Genomic DNA, 22,175 nt, shown 5'->3' on the forward strand with positions numbered 1-22,175 from the left:
CAATAAAAAAGGGGATTAAAAAGTGGTTTAGAATTGAATTAGCTCTTGCGAGACAGACAAATTCAAATCTTAAAGAAAAATTTCCTGAGGCAAACAAATTCAGTCTTAAAAAATTTTTGTTTGCTTTTATGTGTTTATTTTTTTATTTCAAAAATAACATTTCTAGCAACACAGAACCATATCAAGAGAAAACGTACATCTTCTACTCTCCCCTTGAGGAAACTAACATTAGCAATTTTTACATGTGTTTTTCGTGCTTTTTATCTATGCCTGTATTCATATTACATAAAATGACTTGTGGTGCCTTATACAAAAACATGGTCGAACTAAATATATTTCTGCGCAATTTTCTTGTTAACATATTATGAATATCTTTCCAGATTGATACTTAGCATGTAACACTCTTCATTTTTATAGCACATTACACTACAGTATTAGTAATATATTCTAATTTACTCCTTCATTCTTATAATGATATACATTTGGATTAATTCTAGTTTTTCTAATATTTCCAAATATTGTTGTATTAAACATCCTCATTGATGTATCCTTGTATACTAATTCAATTTATAGAGACCAGATTCCTAGAAGTAGGGCAAAGGGCCAAAGCCTTCTTATATAGCCCTGAGCAGATAACCCCAATTCTTTCCATTCATTCTAAAATGTTCAGTCGCTTATTAAAATATATCTACTAACTGTTTCATTTTATACTAGCACGTAACTCAGTTCTATGCAGTGAATAAATAGGAGTGTGTTTTTCTCCTGTAGGGGTGTTTGGTGAGCTGGATCTTCATGGAATTCCACGTTCGATATATAAAACTAAGCTCTCAGAAACCGCAGAGGCAGGTTCCAAAGTCCTCTCTCTGATGGATGCTGTGGATTGGCAGGTAGAGGAATTACTATGTGGTGGAAAGTGAAAACACGCCATGGGTCAACTTAAGGTTTCTTCTTTATTCCAATGGACATTTATTTTGTCACATGATTAGCCAGTAGAGAAATGTATGTTTTGCAATTAGCTTGCACTCAGAAAGCTGACTTGATAGCAGGCATTCAAAAATTGTGGTGTCAAAGGTTCTTCAGAACATATAAAGAACATTATGTATATATTAGTTATGAAAGGAAAATATGAAACTTTGGGGGTAAAAAATATTTATTTACAAATTCTTGCAAAAGAAAAAAGAATTATTTTAAATACATTTTATTGTTATCTTGGTTATCTCTTTACTTCTAATTTGTGATTTTACATGTTAAGCATTTGGGAAGAAAACAAATCCTGATGCCCAGTGATATTCAAAACATGCCTGAGTTAAATAAGAGATTTTGGTAAAATATGAATGGTGGCAATTCCGATCTCTACTACACTCCCAGGCTTGCATAGGCCACGGACTCACATGTTTTACAAATACTCTTTTTAATGCAAAAGGGTCAAGGAAATGGATGGATTACTTTTCCGGACTCTCAGATTTCAGCCAGTTCCTTTCTGCTGAGAATAAGCTATAAGGTCACAGAACAAAGTGAGGCTTAGTCTGAGTAAATGAATACAAATCATCAAAACATATGGGGTTGGCTCTCTTAATGTAGTGTAAAATCAATAAATAGAAGGAGGATTTATTGAGAGTTATTATAAGCTACTTACAATATATTCATATTTGTGATAGTTGAGGTGTGATTACTTTTTAAAAGGTGATTAAATGATTTAAATATCCCTATTATTTATCCAATTATCATTTATTAGTATTTATCCAGTTAATATTTTCTGCATATTATTTATATAATTAATATTTAGCCTAATGTCAGACATTTTCTAGGCATAGAGGATTCATTTGTGAAGAAATTGGTCAAACTATAGGGGAAATTGCATTTAAGTGGGAGAGGCAGACACTAAATGAACAGATAAATGTGTGTTATTTCAGATTATAATCTTTGTGATGAAGGAAATAAAACAGGGATGATAGAGACTGCCATGGTAGAGGGTGGCAGATAACATTAAATAGAGTGGCCAGAGAAAGCCTCTCTCAAGGATATGACAGGGTTCAGGACATGCTAACCCAAAATATGAATAGTTTAAGGGAAGAAATTTCTGCACGTGCAGGAAGGACTTTTTGGCTTTCCCCTGAAGCAGGTCACAAAACCTTCATGTGAGAGTTGCCCTCCTTATACCCAGAGGAAAGAGACATCCTCAGCTCTGAAGACAAAGTAACACAGAGAAGAATCTGAATGGCCAACCCTTGCTGTTTCTCCCAGTTTCCTACACTTAGCTCATACCTATCACAATTTTCCTCTACTCTCCACTCTTCCATGAAAATGCTCAGGTTTAACCATTTCTTCAGGGCTTCATTTCCCATGTCATGTAAAATTTATATCGAATAAATCTATATGCTTTTCTCTTGTTAATGACTTTTGTTACAGGGGTCCCAGCTGAGAACTTGGAAGGGTAGAGGAAAAAGTTATTTTTCATCCCCTGCAAGTACTTTTGAGCAGAGACTTGGTTGACAAAGAGGAGCTTGTCATATATGATATACAGAGATTCTAAGACTTGACCGTGCCCTGTCACTTATCTCTGCCTTTCTTACCTTTCAGGAATATCCAGTGATAGTTAACTGTGTAAAAAAAAAAAAAATCTGGGGGAAATTTTTTAAGTCTTAAGAGTATTATCCTGACCAATTTTTAATAAAAATATGAATATATTTGCTTTGATATATCTAATTTTAAAAATGTATATCACCTGTGATTTTATTAAGTGACTGAATTCAACTTAAGGAAATGTTGAGATAATTCAAAATATAGAATTCTTGCTATCAAACAAAAGCATATTTATTTTAGAGACCTAAATGTATGATTTGTTCTCGCTGATAATACCATGGTTGTAACCAATGTAAGTTAAATTAGAATTATTTGATAGTTATTAAGAAATATAAACCTATTTTTTAAAAATTGTTCTTGAATTTGGCACTTGAATTTTTCTAAGGAAGGAGAAGAGATTGTGATAACAACCACAAGCTATGATTTCCACCAGACTGAAATTAGAAGTATCGTTAAAATCCTGCATGATCACAAAATTCTCATTCTCAATGATACCCTTTCCTATACTCACTTTGGTAAGTGGCTGTTCTTTAACCAAATAGATATATAAGTTAAATGTCTCGAAATATTCACAGTTTAGTGCTCTCCTCTGTAATTACAATCATTTGATAAAACATCTCAGATTTTTAGAGGAGCATTTCACTTAGATTGGCACTGGTACCCAAAGGATGCTACTGTTTGTGTGTTGGCTGCAAAGAGTCCCTGCTGTGTGTATTAATTCAGTCAGCAAATATTCAGCAGTGACCATTACATTCTATGGGATAAGGCTGACACTTTCTGTTTTAGGGAAGCTTCTAGAGATTCTTATGCACACTGAAATTTGAGAACCCTTGATCCAAGAGCATCTTTGTCCTGATTTGTTTCATTGACACATTCCTCAGCGGTAACTGCACTTAGACAAGCTGCAGCAAAATGGTAAAACTCTAATTCTCAAGGAAAGAAGGAATTAATCAGAATCAACTGAAGATGACCTTTCAATTTGTAGTATCAGGGCTTTCCCAGCACCCCAGCCTTTCCCCATTTCACATGCTACCTTCATCTGAATCCCAGGAAGTGGAAGCAGACAGGAGTGTAACGTTAGAAAAGCCATTCAGATACTTCTGATGCTCCTGAGACCTACAGCTAAGGTGGCATTATGCACTGGTGGATATCAGACCTGCATGAAAAAGAAACTTAAAAGAACTTTTTAAAGCAGTATTTTGATAGAAGCACGTGTCTGTCATTCTATATCACATATTTTTTCTTTAAATCAAAAGAAAAAGGTTTCTTTGACGAACATTTTAATCGTAAAACAGTGTTTGAAGTTCAGCAGTATAGATTCTTTCATTTAAAGTACCAAACACTTCTCTCTGCTTGAAATGTACCTGCTTGTCTTAAAGTTTTGGGTAAGACTTCTAGAAATGTAGAATGTAATTTAGGTTCTGTTTTTTAAATTTTTATTTATTTATTTTTGGCTGTGTTGGGTCTTTGCTGCTGCACGCTGGCTTTCTCCAGCTGCAGTGAGCAGGGGCCACTCTTCATTGCGGCGTGCGGGCCTCTCACTACGGTGGCCTCTCCTGCTGCGGAGCACGGGCTCCAGGCGTGTGGGCTTCAGTAGTTGTGGCACGTGGGCTCAGCAGCTGTGGCTCGCGGGCTCCAGAGCGCAGGCTCAGCCGCCGTGGCGCACTGGCCTAGTTGCTCCACAGCACGTGAGATCTTCCCGGAGCAGGGCTCAAACGCGTGTCCCCTGCATTGGCAGACCGACTCCCAACCACTGCGCCACCAGGGAAGCCCCTAGGTTCTGTTTTAAAATTATTAAGATGTAAATGTACAGACTATGTTTGATATACTACTACATATTTATAAAGAATTGTAGTTGGTACAAAATATGTCACAGGAAAAGAGGAACAAACCAAGGTTTAGGCCTCAGGAGAGGTAATACCTACGTATTGCTGACTGTCTACATGGCCCTGGGCAAGTTCATTTACTTCTCTATCTCATTTCCTCATCTGTTAAAATTACAGTAAGCGTCCCACCTTGTCTCAAAGAGTGTTTTTGTGTATAATTTGAAGTGTTTGCAAAATACCTATGAAGCAGTGACTTTGTAAGTGCTGATTATAATAACCTTTTTGCTGTAAATAGGAGAAATACTTTTGATTATATTTATTTTATAAATAAAAAGGTATAATTTCCGACTGCCATCTGTGTACATTTAAGCGTGTAACTCTAATCAATTCATGCATTTGTGTTGACTTTTGGCATATTAGAAAGTTACGTGGTCTGTGAGCTGCAAAGAAACTAATAAAGACAGGTATTTCTTAGTGTTGGTAATAATCTAACTGTCCTTCCGCTGCAGCTGAAAGATACCTTGTTCCTGAAACCAGTCAGAGCTACACGTTAGCAGCTGATGTTGGGATACTGAATAGGAACATCAAAATACTTGGTGAGGATTATCCAGGTTGGCTGAAGGAATCTTTTGGTGCACGCGTCCTAGTCAGCTCATTCACTGAAAATATGGTGACATTTAAAGGTTAGTACAAATTCAGTTTATTTTTCTAAATGAAATATAGCAGGGTCTCTTCTGTGTTTAGTTCTTAAATAATCCTCACTCCTTTATAGGATCATTTGTGTTAAAAAACAAAATCCAACTGAGGAAATTTTAAAGATCTTACTGGCTTTATTCAAGGATTCATGAATCGGGCAGCATCCAATCTAGCTGATACAAAGGAGCGTCAAAGAGCTGTGCAAAATAAAAGACTTTTATAGGCAGAAGGGAGCAGGAACAAGGTAGTTTTACTAGGCAAAAAAGAGGATTGGTTATTGCAAGGTTACTTCCCGTGTAGGGGGCAGAGGTTTATCAGGCAGATTACCTAACCCATGCTGATCAGGCAATTCGTGATGGACTGGTTTAAGGTTCCATTTCAGAACTGAAACTGTAATTAAGTCTGTTTGATGATGGAGGGTTTAGCACAAGTGACTCCATTTTGGGCCTGATGTCTTGTTTTTAACACACTGAAAAATAAAGGCTTGAGAGGGATTTTGCAGTCAGGTACCACCCTCCAGAACCAAATTCCTAACATTATTCTACTAATTTTATCTTTATAGGCAAAATAATTATCAAATTAACAAGGACCTTAGGTAACAGCTAGCCCAACCTTGCCCTCAAACAGAAATCGTTTCATAACAAGCACACTGATATGTTATTTTTGTTTGAAGGAAAATTTCAAATATATTTCAAAGATAGAGAAATGTATAATATAATGCTTATCATCACCAATTACCACAGGTATCAACTTTGGCCAGTCTTGTTTGAGATCTGAGCTCACCGGCTTTCTTCAAGCCCACGGATTATTTTGAAGCAGCAAGCATATATTTTTTAAGATATATTTGACATATAACAGTATGTAAGTTTAAGGTCTACAATGTGTTGATTTGATACACTTATATATTACAATATGATTACCACAGTAGCGTCAGCAACATCTCTATCATGTCATATAGTTATTATTTGTGTGTGTGTGGTGAGAACAATTAAGAGCTAGTCTCTTAGCAACTTTGAAGTTTATAATATGGTATTTTTACTGTATCCCTAAGCTGTACATTATATCTCCAGGACTATTTATCTACTAGTTACAAGTTTATACCCTTAAACAGCTCCCTATTTCTCCCACCCCACAGGTCCTGATAACCACCCTTCTACTCTCTATTTTTATGAGTTCAGCTTTTTTAGATTCCACATATAAATGAGATCATACAGCATTTATCTTTCTATCTCTGACTTATCTCACTTAGCATAATTCCTTCAAAGTCCATCCATGTTGTCCCAAATGACAGGATTTCCTTCTTTCTCACTCATGGCTGAATGATATATGTATACACACAGTGGAATGTTTTAGATAGATAGATAGATAGGGAGGTATCTCACATCTTTATCCATTCATCCATTGGTGGACATTTAGGCTGTTTCTATATCTTGGCTATTATGAATGAAGCAACCATGTATTACTTCATCTAGAAATAGTTCAGTGTGTAAATCTAAAAGACTTCTTTAAAAACATCTCTAAGAATCAGATTTTAAAATGTTAGTAATAATCTCTAAACATCAAATGATTGTTCAGAATCCTCCAGTTCACTCCTTCTTTCCCTTCCTTCCTCCCTCCTTCCCTGCTCCCCCTCCTCTTTCCTTCTTTCTTTCCTTTCCTTCCTTTCTTTCTTTCCTTCTTTCTTTCACTGTCTTTGTTCAAATCGGGGTCTAAATAAGATCCATGTTGCAATTGGTTATGAATCTTAAATCTCTAATTAATTTCTCTTTCCTTGCAATTTATTTATAAAAGAAGTTAGGTCATCTGTCCTATAGTGTTTCCAATAGTCTGAATTTAGTGATGCATCCCTAGAATTTAACTAGTCCCTGCCTCCCTTGTATTTTCTATGCATAAGTAGCAAATTTAGAACTAGCAAATTGACCAGACTGGGACTCAATTTTTAGGCAATAATTCCTCATAGTTGGTTGTTATTTTTCCATTAATAGGCACATAATGTACGATTGTTTTTCCTTTTGTGATGTTAGCAGTTATTAATTATCATTGCCTGGATCTATTGAATCACTGAGGTTTAAAATGGTGATATTTTAATTCTACTATTCCCTACTCAGTTATAATCTCAAATATTTCTCTAAAGAGAAGCTTCCCCAGACCACTGTTTGACTACCCTGAAGGATAGTTTAGATAGAAAAAATGTTTGATTCTTTCCTGTTATTAACTAGTTTTTCAAAACAATGAGTTGGTTGCCAAGCATCCTCCAAAGGTAACAAGGAGTTTTCGTTTTGTTTTGTTTTGTTATTAGTATCATTATTAGTTCCATGGATTTAAACATATTTGATATGTTCTAATCCATTGTGAACGTTAACCTTATTGATACTGAAAATGCCCTCTCGTTGACCTTCAGAACCTTTTCATGTTGGTGCCTAAGTCCTCCTCCTTATGACTGTTGTTTTTTTTTTTAATTACAAATTTATTTATTTATTTATTTTTGGCCACATTGGGTCTTCGTTGCTGTGCGGCGGCTACTCTTCCTTGCAGTGCGCAGGCTTCTCATTGTTGTGACTTCTCTTGTTGTGGAGCACAGGCTCTAGGCATGTGGGCTTCAGTAGTTGTGGTGCGTGGGCTCAGTAGTTGTGGCACAGGGGCTTAGTAGCTCTGCGGCATGTGGGATCTTCCCAGACCAGGGATTGAACCCATGTCCCCTGCACTGGCAGGTGGATTCTTAACCACTGCGCCACCAGGGAAGTCCCTGACTGTTTGGGGTTTTTTTTTTAGCTTCTTCACTTTCTGATATGACAAGCACATGTTGTAATTTTTTTTTTTTTTTTTTCTTGCTGAGACTGGGAGTAAGTTCTTCCTCCAAGTAACCCTGGTTCCTTTTTTTGGAAGCTGATGTTTCAATCTCACAATCTGGGTACCAGGAGTAATCCTCTATTCTTGACTTGAACTGTTTCAGCAGGAGCTCACTTGGTTACAATACTGCCTATTCCATTTTGCAACAGCTCTCATTTTAGAAAATCTTTATATTGAGCAAGCAGCTGTCCCACTAGAACTTCTACCTATTGGTCATAATCTGCCAACAGAAGCTTAACTGATGAGGAGAATAGTAATGATGATCATAAAGTAATACAAGATTCCAGACACTGTGCTAAGGACTTAACACATATTATGTCATTCAGTCCTCATAGTATTATGGCATAAATATTGTCCTCTTTTTAAAGATAAAGAATTAGATGATTAGAGGGATGAAATTACTCTGATCTTGGATACTTAAAGTCCCATAATGGACCCTATTCACATGTCAACCTTTCCTTGCTCCAATAAATTATTTTGTGATGTAAGTAAACAAAATGCATCAATGGCTTTTGTAGGCCCAGGGTCTGTAGTAATCATTTCTTCTCTGTATCTATCTTATTAATCTTATGTTCTCCACCATACACCTAATCGCTGGCTCATGGATTTCCAGACAGGCTTTTCCCTTCTAGTATAAAATAACTCTTCTCCAATGTAATTTATTAGATATCAGTTTTTGAAACAAGGAATACCCTCTACTGTATTTTTACCAGCCATGAATCTCTGTGCCTCAGTTTCCTTGTATAGAAGACAGGAATTATAAAAGTTCCTAAGTCACAAATGTTGTGTGAGAATTAAACCACACATTGCCTGTTAAGCACTTAGTACAGAGCTTGGCACAGAGTCATGGCTCATGGATAGTTATTGCTGTTCTTAATAATCTATGAAATTGCCTTTTGTCACTTCAGTGGCACTTGTGACAAACTCGATCAGCAGATACTTGGCAATGCATATTCTGGAAAAAATTATGTAAAGATTATATCCATAACAGCTCTTTAGAGCATCAAAATTGAAATGTCAGGTAAATTATAACTTGTGCCTCATGCCATGCATTCTCAACAGGGACTATATCACTACCAACAGGTGAAAATTGACTCTTGGGGGAAAACAAAACGTAACCAGTTTGTGGTCCTCCAAAGGGCCTCCATACCTTGACAGATATGTAGTATATCTGTGGTATTAAAATGTCATGGAGAGGGAACGCTATTCAGAAAGAGAAATGTCTAAAAAGGTTCTTGTGAGGGGCAGTAAAAAAACAAATTCAGAAACATTGCCTTATTTGGATTAAAAGGGCAAAGAAAAATGAATACAGTTTTCATGAAAAAGTTGAATACAAATTTGTCATTTGGAAAATTACAAAAACTTTAGTAGTTTTTCAAAAAGTTTTATTCAGCTTCAAGGGAAAAAAATGTGTAACTCTTTTCCCCACTAGGAAATGCAAGAATAAGTAATGTGGAATTTTATCACAGCGGTCAAGAGGGCTTCAGGGATAGCACGGATCCAAGATACGCTGTAACATTTCTTAACCTGGGACAGGTTTGTACTTTATTTTAATTTTTACATATACCCAAAATTAAGTATTTTGATTTTGATTTGATTTTCATTTAACTTTATTAAATGCCCATATCTTAGAATTGCTAAGACTATAATCTAATAAAACTTTCTTAGATGTATTTCCCATTAACGTTTTTAGACTACAACAGTATTTGATTCCAACCATTTCATGCATTATTTAAGGTCAGTAAAAAAAAAAAAAAATGGAAAATGGAGAACAAAAGGTGAAAGAATTGGAGATCTATAATAGTATTTCACATCTCTACTTTACTTTACAATGACCAAAAATATTTCCAAACAGTTACTATTAAACAAAGTGAGTGTTGCTTAAATTTCTCAAATGAAAAGCATGTCTGTATATCCATGCCTCTTTCAAAAGTGGGAAAATAAATATGCTTAGAGGGCTGCTGATTTAAGAAAAAATGAGAAAGAGCATATTTCTTATATAGAATTTGAAAAAGAATAGATACATGTATAACTGAATCACTTTGCTGTACACCTGAAACTAACACAACATTGTTAATCAACTATACTCCAATATAAAATAAAAATATGAAAAGTAAATAAATAAAATAAGATTAAAAATATATATATTATGGAGGGGAGATAAATTGGGAGTCTGCGATTAATATATACACACTACTATACATAAAATAACAAGGACCTACTGTATAGCACAGGGAACTATACTCAATATTCTTGTAATAACCTATAATGGAAAAGAATATGGAAAAGAATAGATATATATGTATAACTGAATCACTTTGCTACACTTGAAACTGACACAACGTTGTAAATCAACTATATGTCAATAAAGATAAATAAATAAAAATTTTAAATCATGTAGGTTTGTAATTGAAACCCCTAAACTACTCATTGACTGTTTCCTACAGACATTTGAATTGTAACCCCTGCCTTGAGTATCGACTTCCGTGGTTAAAAAAAAAAAAATCCCTGCTCATCATATAATAAACTGTTATGAAAAATAATTTTTAGTTCCTTAGCATTTTGTAGGTAATGATAGAAATATAAATGCATAGAAAAGCACTTGAGAATTTTTAATTCACATTTAAAATAAGCATTTCTTTTTGGCTCTTTTTAATCATAAACCGAAGATATATGGAAATTTCCCAGCATTAAAAGGTCTGCTGGGTGGGGGGAAGCAGCCACAAGGCACAGGGATATTAGCTCGGTGCTTTGTGACAGCCTGGAAGGGTGGGATGGGGAGAGTGGGAGGGAGGGAGACGCAAGAGGGAAGACATATGGGAACATATGTATATGTATAGCTGATTCACTTTGTTGTAAATCAGAAACTAACACACCATTGTAAAGCAATTATACCCCAATAAAGATGTTTAAAAAAAAAAAAAAAAAAAAAGGTCTGCTGGGAAGTCATCTTCTTTCATGGAATGTAAATTGAGTATTTTGTTTATCAAGATTTGTTTTCTGAAAATCACCTACTTCAAATTTTTTTCTTTAAATATCCTTTAACTTTGTTTTTAAAATGTTCACTGAATCCTGATGTTTTATAGATTCAAGAACGTGGCTCATCTTATATTCAAGGCTGTGCTTTTCACAGTGGCTTTTCCCCTGCAGTTGGTGTATTTGGGACAGATGGATTGGACATAGATGATAACGTGATTCACTTTACAGTGGGGGAAGGTAATATGATATTTCGGTCCAATAACATGTCTTCTGAGACAACCTTGTCTGCAAACTCTAGAGCCAGGGTGTCCAATTGATCTTTCTTCAAGAATGGAAATAAAGGGTCTGTGTTTGTGCTAACATGGCAATTACTAAACTGCATGTGGCCATTCAACACTTGAAATGTGGCTAATGTGACTGAGAAACTGGATTTTTAATTTTAATGGTACTTAATTATATTACTTTACATTTAAGTAGTCACATGTGGCTATGGCTGTCATATTGGACAGTACAGCTCTAGAAGAATTATTTACCAGACCATGATCTTATGTGAGTTATTTAATCACCAATAGTTTAAATTACTGACTTTTAACATACTTCTCACATATAAAACAAAAGGATTATTCACAAATAAAGATAATTTTTAAAAAATATATATTTGATTTGATTTAGGGGGTTGTCCTTTCTTGAATATCAGTCTAAAGCATAATACAAATTCATTTAAGGTGTATAAAATTTGTGTGTATATTTGTTAAAATCTAAGGTGGAGCCTGTGAACCCACATATTTAACAAAAGATTTTAATTCAGGTAGTCTATTAAAGAGGTAGAGTATCAAAGAGTTCAGAGGGTTCACTCTCAAATCAAAAGGGTTTGTTTGTCAGGTTCAAATGAGAAAACTAATTTCATGGAAGAAATGAAAGACATTCCCTATAGTACTCATTTGGGGGAATTTTCTTTTTTTCCAGGCATGAGAATATGGGGGGATGCCAACAGAGTCCGAGGAAACTTGGTTACGCTTTCAGTTTGGCCAGGAACCTATCAGAACAGAAAAGACTTGAGCTCAACTCTCTGGCATGCAGCAATTGAGGTAGTGTGAACAAATTTAAAATTATAAGTAGACAAAATTATAATTTGTAATTCCCTTATTGAAGATTATAATTTCTGTATAATTTGTAAATCTCAAAATGTCATTGAAAATGATTTCTTCTTAGATAAAGATTGTGGATAAAGTGAGCTGATTAAAGGAGTGAATGAACTTTCTTTAAAGATGTTGTGAGCTCCAGTAGCCATTGGATTTTTCTCTGTGTTGACGTCCATTGGTTTAAATAGTTCTCTTATTTACTTGCTTCTCCAACATTAATTATTGCTTTCAAGTTCCATTACAGGGTCTCTCTGCTTCTAATTGACTGAATGCCTTACACATTTTACTGTTTAACTCTGAATTTAAATGCAAAATTATAATGATAGACTATAAAATCTCTAAAATCCATTTCTCATCTAAAACTATTATGATTCTATATGCAAGGTTATTTACTCTTATCGGATATTACTAATTGGACCTTTCTTGTTTCCCGTGAAGTTTCTTCAATTACTATAGGTATTTATTTAGATGTAGAGTGAGATTGTAAGCAAGAAAATAGAAAGTACAGAGAGGATTTAGAGGAAAGATAGCTTCCTCTTGTTTTTATCTTACTTACTTATACCATAGGAAAGAAAAGGAATTTAAAAAGCTCTCTTTGAAAGATAGGGTAAGGATTGAATTTTGTTTTTGTACAACTATTAATAATTACCTTAAAGCAAAATCTGAAAGCCTGGAACTTAGTATACATTTATAAGGTAATAATGTTCTCTTTTTGTCTATTTATAGATGTTAGAATGTAATCAAATGTCAATTCCAAATCTTTAAAGTTATCTATATCTTTTGAAACCATTTTTTTTAGTTTTATGAATTCCATTTGACTCTATTTTTATCATAATCTTTAAAAATAAGGCTGTTTAACATGCTTTAAATAAGTGAGATTTGGACCGTTTTGCTGATTCTGTGTAGGCAAGAACTAAACCTTCTGTGCTCCATACTTTTCATTTTCTACCACTCTGATTTGGCTCATAAAATAAATTTGTTTAGTAATTACCTACTTGTTCTAACCCAGTTTTTTATTATAGCAGATTTTCTTTAATGAATGCCTCTACTGAATTTTATGGTCCACTGTAATTGCCTTAGTTGTCTTTTTCTTAATAAATCAAATTGGTAACAGAATATAACCAAAAAAGAGTGATAAAATTTTTGTAGCCTTGTTATAATACTGGAATTTTGTCTATGGCTTGTTAATATTCAACCACGTCCAGTGGATTCTGTGACTGAAATGAAAAGTAATCTCTTTAATGTACTTTTATAATGAAATCTAAAGTATAGTATCTAGTGGCAGGTTTACACCAAGAAGCTAAGGTAATTTCAGTACTTCATTTGTATTATAAATTTGAATGGGGTGAATGTGAATTAAATTTTTACTCCTGGAAGTATCGTCATAATTAGTTTTCCAGTGTATGTTGCATACCTGCTCTCATTGCATAATTGTGTAAGAGCCTGACCCAAAGCATTTTCTTTATCGTTATACTAGATAAATAGAGGGACCAATACAGTCTTACAAAATAACGTAGTGGCTGGATTTGGAAGGGCAGGATATCGCATCAATGGTGAACCTTGCTCAAGTAAGTCTTTGGCATAGAGTCACTAAAATTAGGAAATAACTTGTCCAAATTTGTTCGAAACAAATAATTATTGTTTGTGAGTTGAAAAGTAATATTGCTTCTTCCTAGGCACTGAAAGAACTCAACAAACTAAATTATTTCCATATAATATTGGGTTTAAAGAAAAAATTAAAACCAATTTTCTTCTCATCCTTCACCCCATCACCCTTCTCCGGCAGCCCCAGGATGCCACGCTCTTCCCTGGCCCTAGGACACTGCAGCCCCAGGACCTCTCTTGAGACCCCGTCCCCATCCTCACCCTCCTGAGACCGGGCCTTGCTGCTCCCCAGGCCTCCCCTTCACAGTCACTGCCTCAGGGAGGTCCCTGAGCCCCAGGCTGAGGAAGGTGACCAGCCCTGTCCTCGTGATACCCTCATGTCCTTCTGTCCAATCCCATGCCACTAGCTGTGCCTGCCACAGCGTGTTTTCATTCCTGATCCCACTGGACATGAGCTCTTCCTTGACAAGGGTATCTTTATTCTATCCCTGTGACTGTAGAGGAGATGAGAAGAAAAGAGAAAATCAGAGGGATAACCAGGGAGACAGAGTGAGCCAGAGAGTGTAAGGGAGAAAAAGAGGGGGTAAAGTAGAGAATGGTGGACAGTTGGGTCTGATGGACTTGGGAAGACAAGAGTGAAAGAGAGTAATCCGGCGAGAAGCAGTGGGATGAAAATAAACAAAAGGGATCAGCAGAGAGATGGGGGAGGACAGAATAGGATAAGTTGTGTTGACTAATAGTATCAAGGGAATAAAAGAAGGATAGATCCTTTAAAAACAGGCTTTTAAGATAACTATTTTCTATGTTTATGATCCAAACACTCTTAACAATAGCTTCAGTGCTTGTTTGATGGTGCTGAACAGTGATTATCTTATCCCACCATCACTTTCCCAAAAGCAACTTGTAAGCATAGAGATACATGCCTATAGGGATATGTCACTACTTCATGCTTCCGCTTTAAAGGAATACGTGCTCACTATTCATATGATAAAGCCTGCAAGCATGAAAAAAATCAAAGGACATGAACAGAGGGTTCTCAGACACATTTCTATCAGATTAGTAAAAATCAAGAATTAACTGAACAACTGCTCTCCTGGCAAGGCTGTAGGGAAATAGTAACATTTACACTTTGCTGGTTGAAGGACAAAATGATATAACCCCTACAAAGGGGAATCTGGCAATAGCTACCAAAATTATAGAGGCATTTACCTTTGACTCAGCATTTCTACTTCCTGTAATCTAACAGTTGCCTCTACAGCAGTTAGAAAAAGGGCTGTGAACAAGGTTATTCATCACAGCGTTGGCCTGTACTGGCAGAAAATGGAAAGCTACCCTGTGTCCAGTTACTGTGGGCTAGTTGTATAAAGCCAAACACTGGAACACTGGGCCCCTCTAAAAAAAAGAAGGAAAAAAGATGCATACTATGTATTAATATGGAGAAGTCACCAGAACATTCTAAAATGATAAGTGGAGGTTACTTAGAAAGGGAACAAAAGAATATGTATGGTATATGCATTTACATAAAGAAACACTGAAAGTGTAAAAGCAAAAAGTCATTGAAGGTGAGTAGGAACAGGGTGACTGGTCACTTATTACTGTATAACTTTCTATAAACTCTTGACTTTTAAACCAGATAACTTAATTATTGAATCAAAAAAGTCAAAGAATGCTAGACCTGCTGGCTTTACCTCTTGGGAAACTTAGCTAAAGGAAATGGAATTTTATCTGAAAAATGTATAGCCCTTCTACAGTTGATTTTTTCAATCTCTATAGGTATTTTTGAAATTCTTTGAATAAGCATTTTTTTCTGTAAATTCAAAAATTATTGGACTTCAGCTAATTTTTTTCTTGTGCAAAGTACATTTTGAAGGAATAAAACAACTTCGCCACAGATATAACTGATTCCTTGGTGTATGTTCTTTTTAAATATTTTAGTTCCCAACAGCTTAAAGTAGCTTTTCTTTGACTTAAATTTTTAAAATATAGGGCTTCCCTGGTGGCACAGTGGTTGAGAGTCCGCCTGCTGATGCAGGGGACACGGGTTCGTGCCCCAGTCCGGGAAGATCCCATACGCCGCAGAGCGGCTGGGCCCGTGAGCCATGGCCGCTGAGCCTGCACGTCCGGAGCCTGTGCTCCGCAACGGGAGAGGCCACAACAGTGAGAGGCCCACGTACTGCAAAAAAAAAAAAGAAAAAAAAAATTTTAAATATGTAATTTCTCTTCAACTTCTTTGAAGTATTGTTGTGTTTTTTAATCAAAATATGACCTGTGAATGTGAATATTTACTAATATGTATAATGCCACATAATGCATTTTTCACTGAATATATTGATCTTCCTAAATAATCGGGAGTGTTTATGAGGAGCAACTGAAATATGAGGCATCACAGAGGAACTGAGGGTTTAAGTTCCCGGAATGGGACATCAATTTACACAGTTCATCTCCCTAACAAGGAACAGGCTGGGATGCTGGGAAGGGAGCTCTGCCACACGTGGGTCCAAAGGTGGAGCCATCCTTGTCCATGGGGCTACATTGTGCAGAACCAAGGTGTAGCCATGCAGACAGCTTCTGAGGGAGGAAACAATAGAAACCAGGCCGACGACCGTAGGTGAAATGTCAGTCTCAAAGGACACTAGGAAGAAGGGAAAAGCAATCGAAGATGGAGGAAGTCAGATCCTGGGGAACTTGGACAAGAGAGCTGGTACAAAGTACAGTTTAGGAGGCAGTGCTGCTCTTTATGGGGAATCCTCAAATTTATGCATGGCTGGGACGAGTTTTTAAGGCCACTGATCTGATTTGTACATAAGCAAAACTTTCGTGAAAATCCACTTTAATTATCCTGTATATTAATAATGGGTATAGCTTCCATTTATTGAGGCACTTTATGTGGGTTATTTCATTTCATTTTGAAACAACCCTGAATTAGACATTATAATTTTTTATATATGAGGAAATTTAAGTTATAAAATGCTAAGCAACTTTCCCAAGGTCATGCGTACATTAATTCAAGAAGTATTTGATGAGCACCTACCTCTGCATTACCTTCTAGGCTCTAAGAATCTGGCCATGAAGGAGCTAGACAGTTTCTTCTTTCATGAAGCTTACGTTCTTATAGGAGAGAGGAGATGAATAATTCACAAATAAGTAGTAATTAAATATCAAAGTGAAAAAAATTTTAATTGCCATGTTAAGTAACTGAGGTGCTAACTATGAATCCGGTAGTCAGAGAAGGCCTTCTAAGGAAGTGACACTTAACTTGAAAATGGGCTGACCAGAAGGAACCAGTAACATTTATAGACAGCAAGTGGTATCATTGTGTTTTTCAAGTTTAGCCTTGTTTGAATTCAAACTTCATAATCTTTCTAAAGAAATTCATGTTTAACCAGATATAATAAGTTAAGGGTGCTAGCACTAAAGTAAACTTTTGCAAATGAATATACAATTATTCTGAGTAACATTGAAGAGACAAATTAGATAAGAGAAATACTAAATAGAATAAACTGTAAGTAGCTGAACCATACAAATATTTGATCATGTTATTAAAATTTGCATCAGACTCATATATTTAACTTTTAAAAGAATTTCAACTTTAACTGATACTGCTTATAACTCTATGACTTGATTCATAATGTTAATTTACTGGTTCCATATTTCCTTCAAAGGTCAGTCTTATTCTCTGGAAAAGTGGTTTGACAATGAAGCCCATGGAGGTTTATTTGGTATCTATATGAACCAAGATGGCCTTCCTGGATGCTCTCTTATACAGGGATTTACCATTTGGGCATGCTGGGATTACGGAATTTATTTTCAGGTAAATGGATCCCAAAACAGTGATTGTTTATTTTCTTTTATGATTATATTTCATACGATGTAACCTCCAAGTTCTATTACAGACCACGGAGAGTGTGCGTATCTATAACGTGACCCTGGTTGACAATGGAATGGCCATTTCTTCAATGATTTACACGCCACCTGCTATATCTCACAGAATTTCCAGTAAAACAGTGCAGATTAAGGTAAGAATTGAACGCAGCCACACAAAGCAGAAAGAGCAACTCTGACAAGGGTAGAATTCTTGAATACAGATGATTTTCTTGACCTCTTTGCCCTACTAGCCACACCTCCTGCCTCTGTGCTCATTGCCTTCTGCCAAGAAGCTCTCCGTCCTTCCCTCTCCCCACTCCTTCCCTCAGCTCTTCTTGCTTATCACCTGCTAATCTTGCCACAATTAGTTAAATTTTCACTATCTCTACAAAGTCTTTCCTGAACCAGCTTAGGTAGTTTTGACACTCCCTCCTCTTTTTGTTCCTACTTGCCTTGCACATATTCCTATCATGGAAACATAACATCTCTTTAAATATAATTATTTACATGCCTGTCTCCCCCATTTGACTTTGAATGTCATCCACTTGGGGCAAAAATCACATCTTTTTTAACTTGGTTTAATGAATGATCCACTTCTCAAAGTTATACAGGTTGTGTTTTGCTACAGTGGCATTCATTATTATTCATTATTATGTTTTCTTTTAAGAAAAGTTATTAATAAAGCTTACTGTTTGAACTTTTTTTTAAAATAGAACTCATTAATTGTTGGAAGTAGCCCTGAATTTAATTGCTCTGATGTCCTAACTAATGATGATCCCAATATTGAACTGTCTGCTGCCCATCGAAGCTCTAGACCTCCCTCAGGTAAAGATTTTAGAACTTTAAATTTTGGGGTTCATATGAGTGCATATTCAAATTTCACTAACTTTCTTCTTTTTATAAAAGGTGGGAGAAGTGGGATTTGCTGGCCTACCTTTGCTTCAGCACATAACATGGCACCGCGGAAACCCCATGCAGGGATCATGAGTTACAATGCCATCAGTGGTCTTTTGGACATCTCAGGCAAGTTTAAACACAGTCTTTGAAAGTCTACTCAGTTAAGTTCTGTAAAGAATATGTAGAATATAACTAGTGATGTTTCATTGTTAGTTAAAAAAAATAATGATTAATTTAATCTGCTCAATACGACAAGCAAAGAAACCAGACATCAGAGTCAATTTCAAGAATAGTTCCCTGGCAACATTCATACATATAAAAGAACTGACATTTCATTTTCTTTTTAAAACAACAGAAAAAGCACTGGAATAGTGATTTAATATTAATTAGTTTCTCTAAATTGTAAAGCCCTTTTATATAATTAGGGTTTTATTTTATTAGAAGCTTTTATGACTGCAGAAATTTTAGTTCATAGAACTTAAATGTTTTGCCAAACTCCCACAGCTGCTGGCAGAACTAGGATCAGAATCAAGATCTTTTGACTTAAAATCTGCTGCTTTTTCACTGAACCAGGCTGCATCCTTAAAAATGTAAAATAATTAAAATAGATGTAGCAAAAAAAAAAAAAAAAAAAAAAAAAAATAGATGTAGCAAACATACCAAGTATTTTCGCTTTGCCCATTAAATACACTGAGCCAGCAAATCTCCCTTTCATAACTTTAACCAGTGTCACCTGAAAGAAAGCAGTTCAATAAATTAGACATCTAAGTTTTGACATATTATTTCTCATAACTTTAATTCCCAGAAATGCAGAACAAATTATCATTTTTTAGTGTTACTTGTAATGATACCCCTGCCAAAAATTATTTAACATGCTACATAGGTTTAGGACCAATAAAGGAGATCTACACAGGGAACAAACCGCATCTATTACTATAGTATTTTATTGATACTCATCTACAGGCTTATATTCATGTGTATACAATATTTTCTTAGGAGAAAATACAGTCAAGCAGGGTAGTATATAGCACATAACTAATTTAAGAATTTTTTGGACTCACTTTTTGCTGTTTTCAGTTTTGAGTTACTGGATTTTAAGTGCAAAGGGGATCATTTTTTGATCTAATCAGTTTTATCTTTTGGCCACATAATATATGCAATAAGACCAAGAGAGCAATAATATTTCAGTTAGCCTTTGCTGCATAACAAACCATCCCCAAAATTCAAAGCCTCTAAACAACCGTTTATGAGCTCATGATTCTGTAGATTGGCAATTTGGGCTTTGTTCAGCTCGGTGATTCTTCTGCTAATCTTACCTGGGATTATTCACTGAGCTGCCATCACTTTACAAGATGTGTAGAGGCTGGTTAGTCTGGGATAGTCTCACTTCTATGTCTGGTGGCTGGTGCTGGCCCTTGATGGGGTAATGAGAGTGACTGAGCCAAATGTCTCCTAGGCATATTCACATGCTGGTAATCACAGAATTCCCCAAGAACACCAAGAGAGAGTGAGCCCTAATATGCAAGCACTTTTCAGATCTGTTTATACTACAATTGCTCTTGTCCCATTGTCCAATGCAAATCACAGAGAAAATATGCCAAGCTCAGAGGAAATATGGGAGAGGACTACTCAGTGGTGTGGATACAGTCCACAAATAGTGGTGGACTTATCTGCCACATAAGGTAAGAGTTCCATGTTCAAGGTAATGTTAAATGATTGGTGGAATATACATGAAATGAAACTGATTTTACCCTTTCTCTATAGGAAATAATTGTTTTTCTATTATTTATGTTTTAGGTTCCACATTTGTTGGATTTAAAAATGTTTGTTCAGGTGAAACTAATGTGATATTCATTACTAACCCTTTAAATGAGGATTTACAGCATCCAATCCATGTGAAGAACATACAGCTGGTTGACACTACTGAACAATCAAAAATATTTATACATAGACCCGATATAAGGTAAAATATATGATAACTCAGTTTCTTCTTTTCTGTCATCACAGTTTTCCATTGTTTTCTCCCCCTGCCATAGATCTGAGAAAGCTGCTAAATTTAAAGTAACTGTTTATGTCTATGAAATTTCAATCAACATTGTGAAAATTAAGAGTATTTAATATATCTGTGTCTTCAAGTAAGTTGAACAAGCTAGGCCTTAATATGTATATTTTCTCATACTTTTTTTTCCCCCATGTATCATACATAGCACCATCATTAAACATAAAAGAGAATGGGCCAGAAGTATATTTGTACATTAATATCTCTCCATTAATAGTCATTAGGAATGAAAGTCATGTCTATCATTTCTTCCCTTTCCCTTACCTCTTTTGTTTCCTTTTGCTTTACAAATATCTTATTATATGCATCCCAACATGTACTTGGAAATTAAACGGGAATCATTATAATCATTGTGACTAAAAATATGCAGAAACTTTGAACAGTGATTTTTTTTTTTCAATCACAGAGGTTAGTTGGTGTCAGAATATTTCTAGAAGCTAACCACGTAGATTCTAAGTCTTGAAAGAATATAGCCAATAACTGCTACTCTTCAAAAGACATGCAGACCAGGAATTTAGATATAAGACAATATTGGAGGAAAGAAAGTTTCCATTAGAGCTCTTTGACCATTTTCAGTATAGAGAGAAGACAAGAAATAATGCTAATTAGCTATGCATCTCTTCAGAGAAATGCAGTGTTTCATAAATAGTTTGACTTCATCTGATCTTATTTTGATGACAACCCTATACCTCCTCATTTAATAATTGTTGAACTGCAGTGTTTTTTGGCTCAGTAGAGCTTCTCCCCACTAGAAAGCTGTTACCTCCTATTTAGTTATCATTGAATCTTTCAAATTTAATATATAATTTTAACATCTAGGTCATGAAGAAAATATTACATTTAAAAATATGTCTTTGAGTCCTGTGCTTTTATTGGGATACTGTTGGCACAATCCCAGATCCCTTTTACTGAGTAGCTCACCCAGTCCCCAGATGCTCTAAATGTTGGCCAATAATGACCTACATTTTCCTGCTTTTCCAGAAGACTGCTCTTAGCCAAACAGGAATAGCTGTGAGAGGCTAAAGCTCTCCCTACCACTGCCTTCTTGTAGTCCACAAAAAATGACGAATTTATGCAGAGGACGGAAGGGCCAGCCCCCTTGTCTCAAAGTGGAACAGCTCTGGGTGTAGTTAGTGATCAAGAGATTCTCCTGGGATCAGATTGAAGCTAGTCTATAGACCATAGTCATCTCCCTTTTCTTTCCCTTGCCCTATATGGCTTCTCTCCTTCCCTTTTCTCTCCTTCCCTTATTGAGGACTCCCTTAATAACTCACTTGAACAAAAATCCACATCTCAGGCTCTGTTTCTTTGGAACCTGAAGTAAGACAGAGCCCTAAACCATAATGTAAGAGTGCCACTGGGCAGTCTATTCACAGACTTGCTCACAAAAACACTCTGCACACACTTGAACACAAAGAACACATGACCCACAGAAATATTTACTCAAATCATCTCCAAAACTAATACAGTAGAGTAAGGGATAAGTTATAGCTTCACGTCTTTCTTTGCAAAAAGCTCAGATCTATTAGATAGTATTTTGCTGCTATAACTGTAGAATGAATTTCTATTTCCCCATGGTGTATATCATATAGTGTAAGTATGCTGTATACTATATATAATATACAATGTATAGTACATTGCAAATTAAGCAGCCATTTTATTATTATAACCAGT

At 35.6% G+C, this 22,175-nt stretch overlaps 1 protein-coding gene across 1 annotated transcript in view; it reads left to right on the forward strand.

The window, feature by feature from the left end:
• PKHD1L1 (PKHD1 like 1) overlaps window positions 1-22,175 on the forward strand; it is a 156,342-nt gene that overhangs the window by 109,538 nt on the left and 24,629 nt on the right. Inside the window, exons 57-68 of the mRNA XM_032610093.1 lie at window positions 769-887; window positions 2,969-3,098; window positions 4,919-5,092; window positions 9,388-9,491; window positions 11,042-11,171; window positions 11,901-12,022; window positions 13,554-13,644; window positions 17,344-17,492; window positions 17,575-17,697; window positions 18,259-18,370; window positions 18,452-18,568; window positions 20,240-20,405. Coding sequence (XP_032465984.1) covers window positions 769-887; window positions 2,969-3,098; window positions 4,919-5,092; window positions 9,388-9,491; window positions 11,042-11,171; window positions 11,901-12,022; window positions 13,554-13,644; window positions 17,344-17,492; window positions 17,575-17,697; window positions 18,259-18,370; window positions 18,452-18,568; window positions 20,240-20,405 — 1,537 coding nt within the window. The remainder of the gene's footprint in view (window positions 1-768; window positions 888-2,968; window positions 3,099-4,918; window positions 5,093-9,387; window positions 9,492-11,041; window positions 11,172-11,900; window positions 12,023-13,553; window positions 13,645-17,343; window positions 17,493-17,574; window positions 17,698-18,258; window positions 18,371-18,451; window positions 18,569-20,239; window positions 20,406-22,175) is intronic.

This window comes from Phocoena sinus, chromosome 17, assembly GCF_008692025.1.
Source record: "Phocoena sinus isolate mPhoSin1 chromosome 17, mPhoSin1.pri, whole genome shotgun sequence".
NCBI classification, from domain to species: Eukaryota; Metazoa; Chordata; class Mammalia; order Artiodactyla; family Phocoenidae; genus Phocoena; species Phocoena sinus.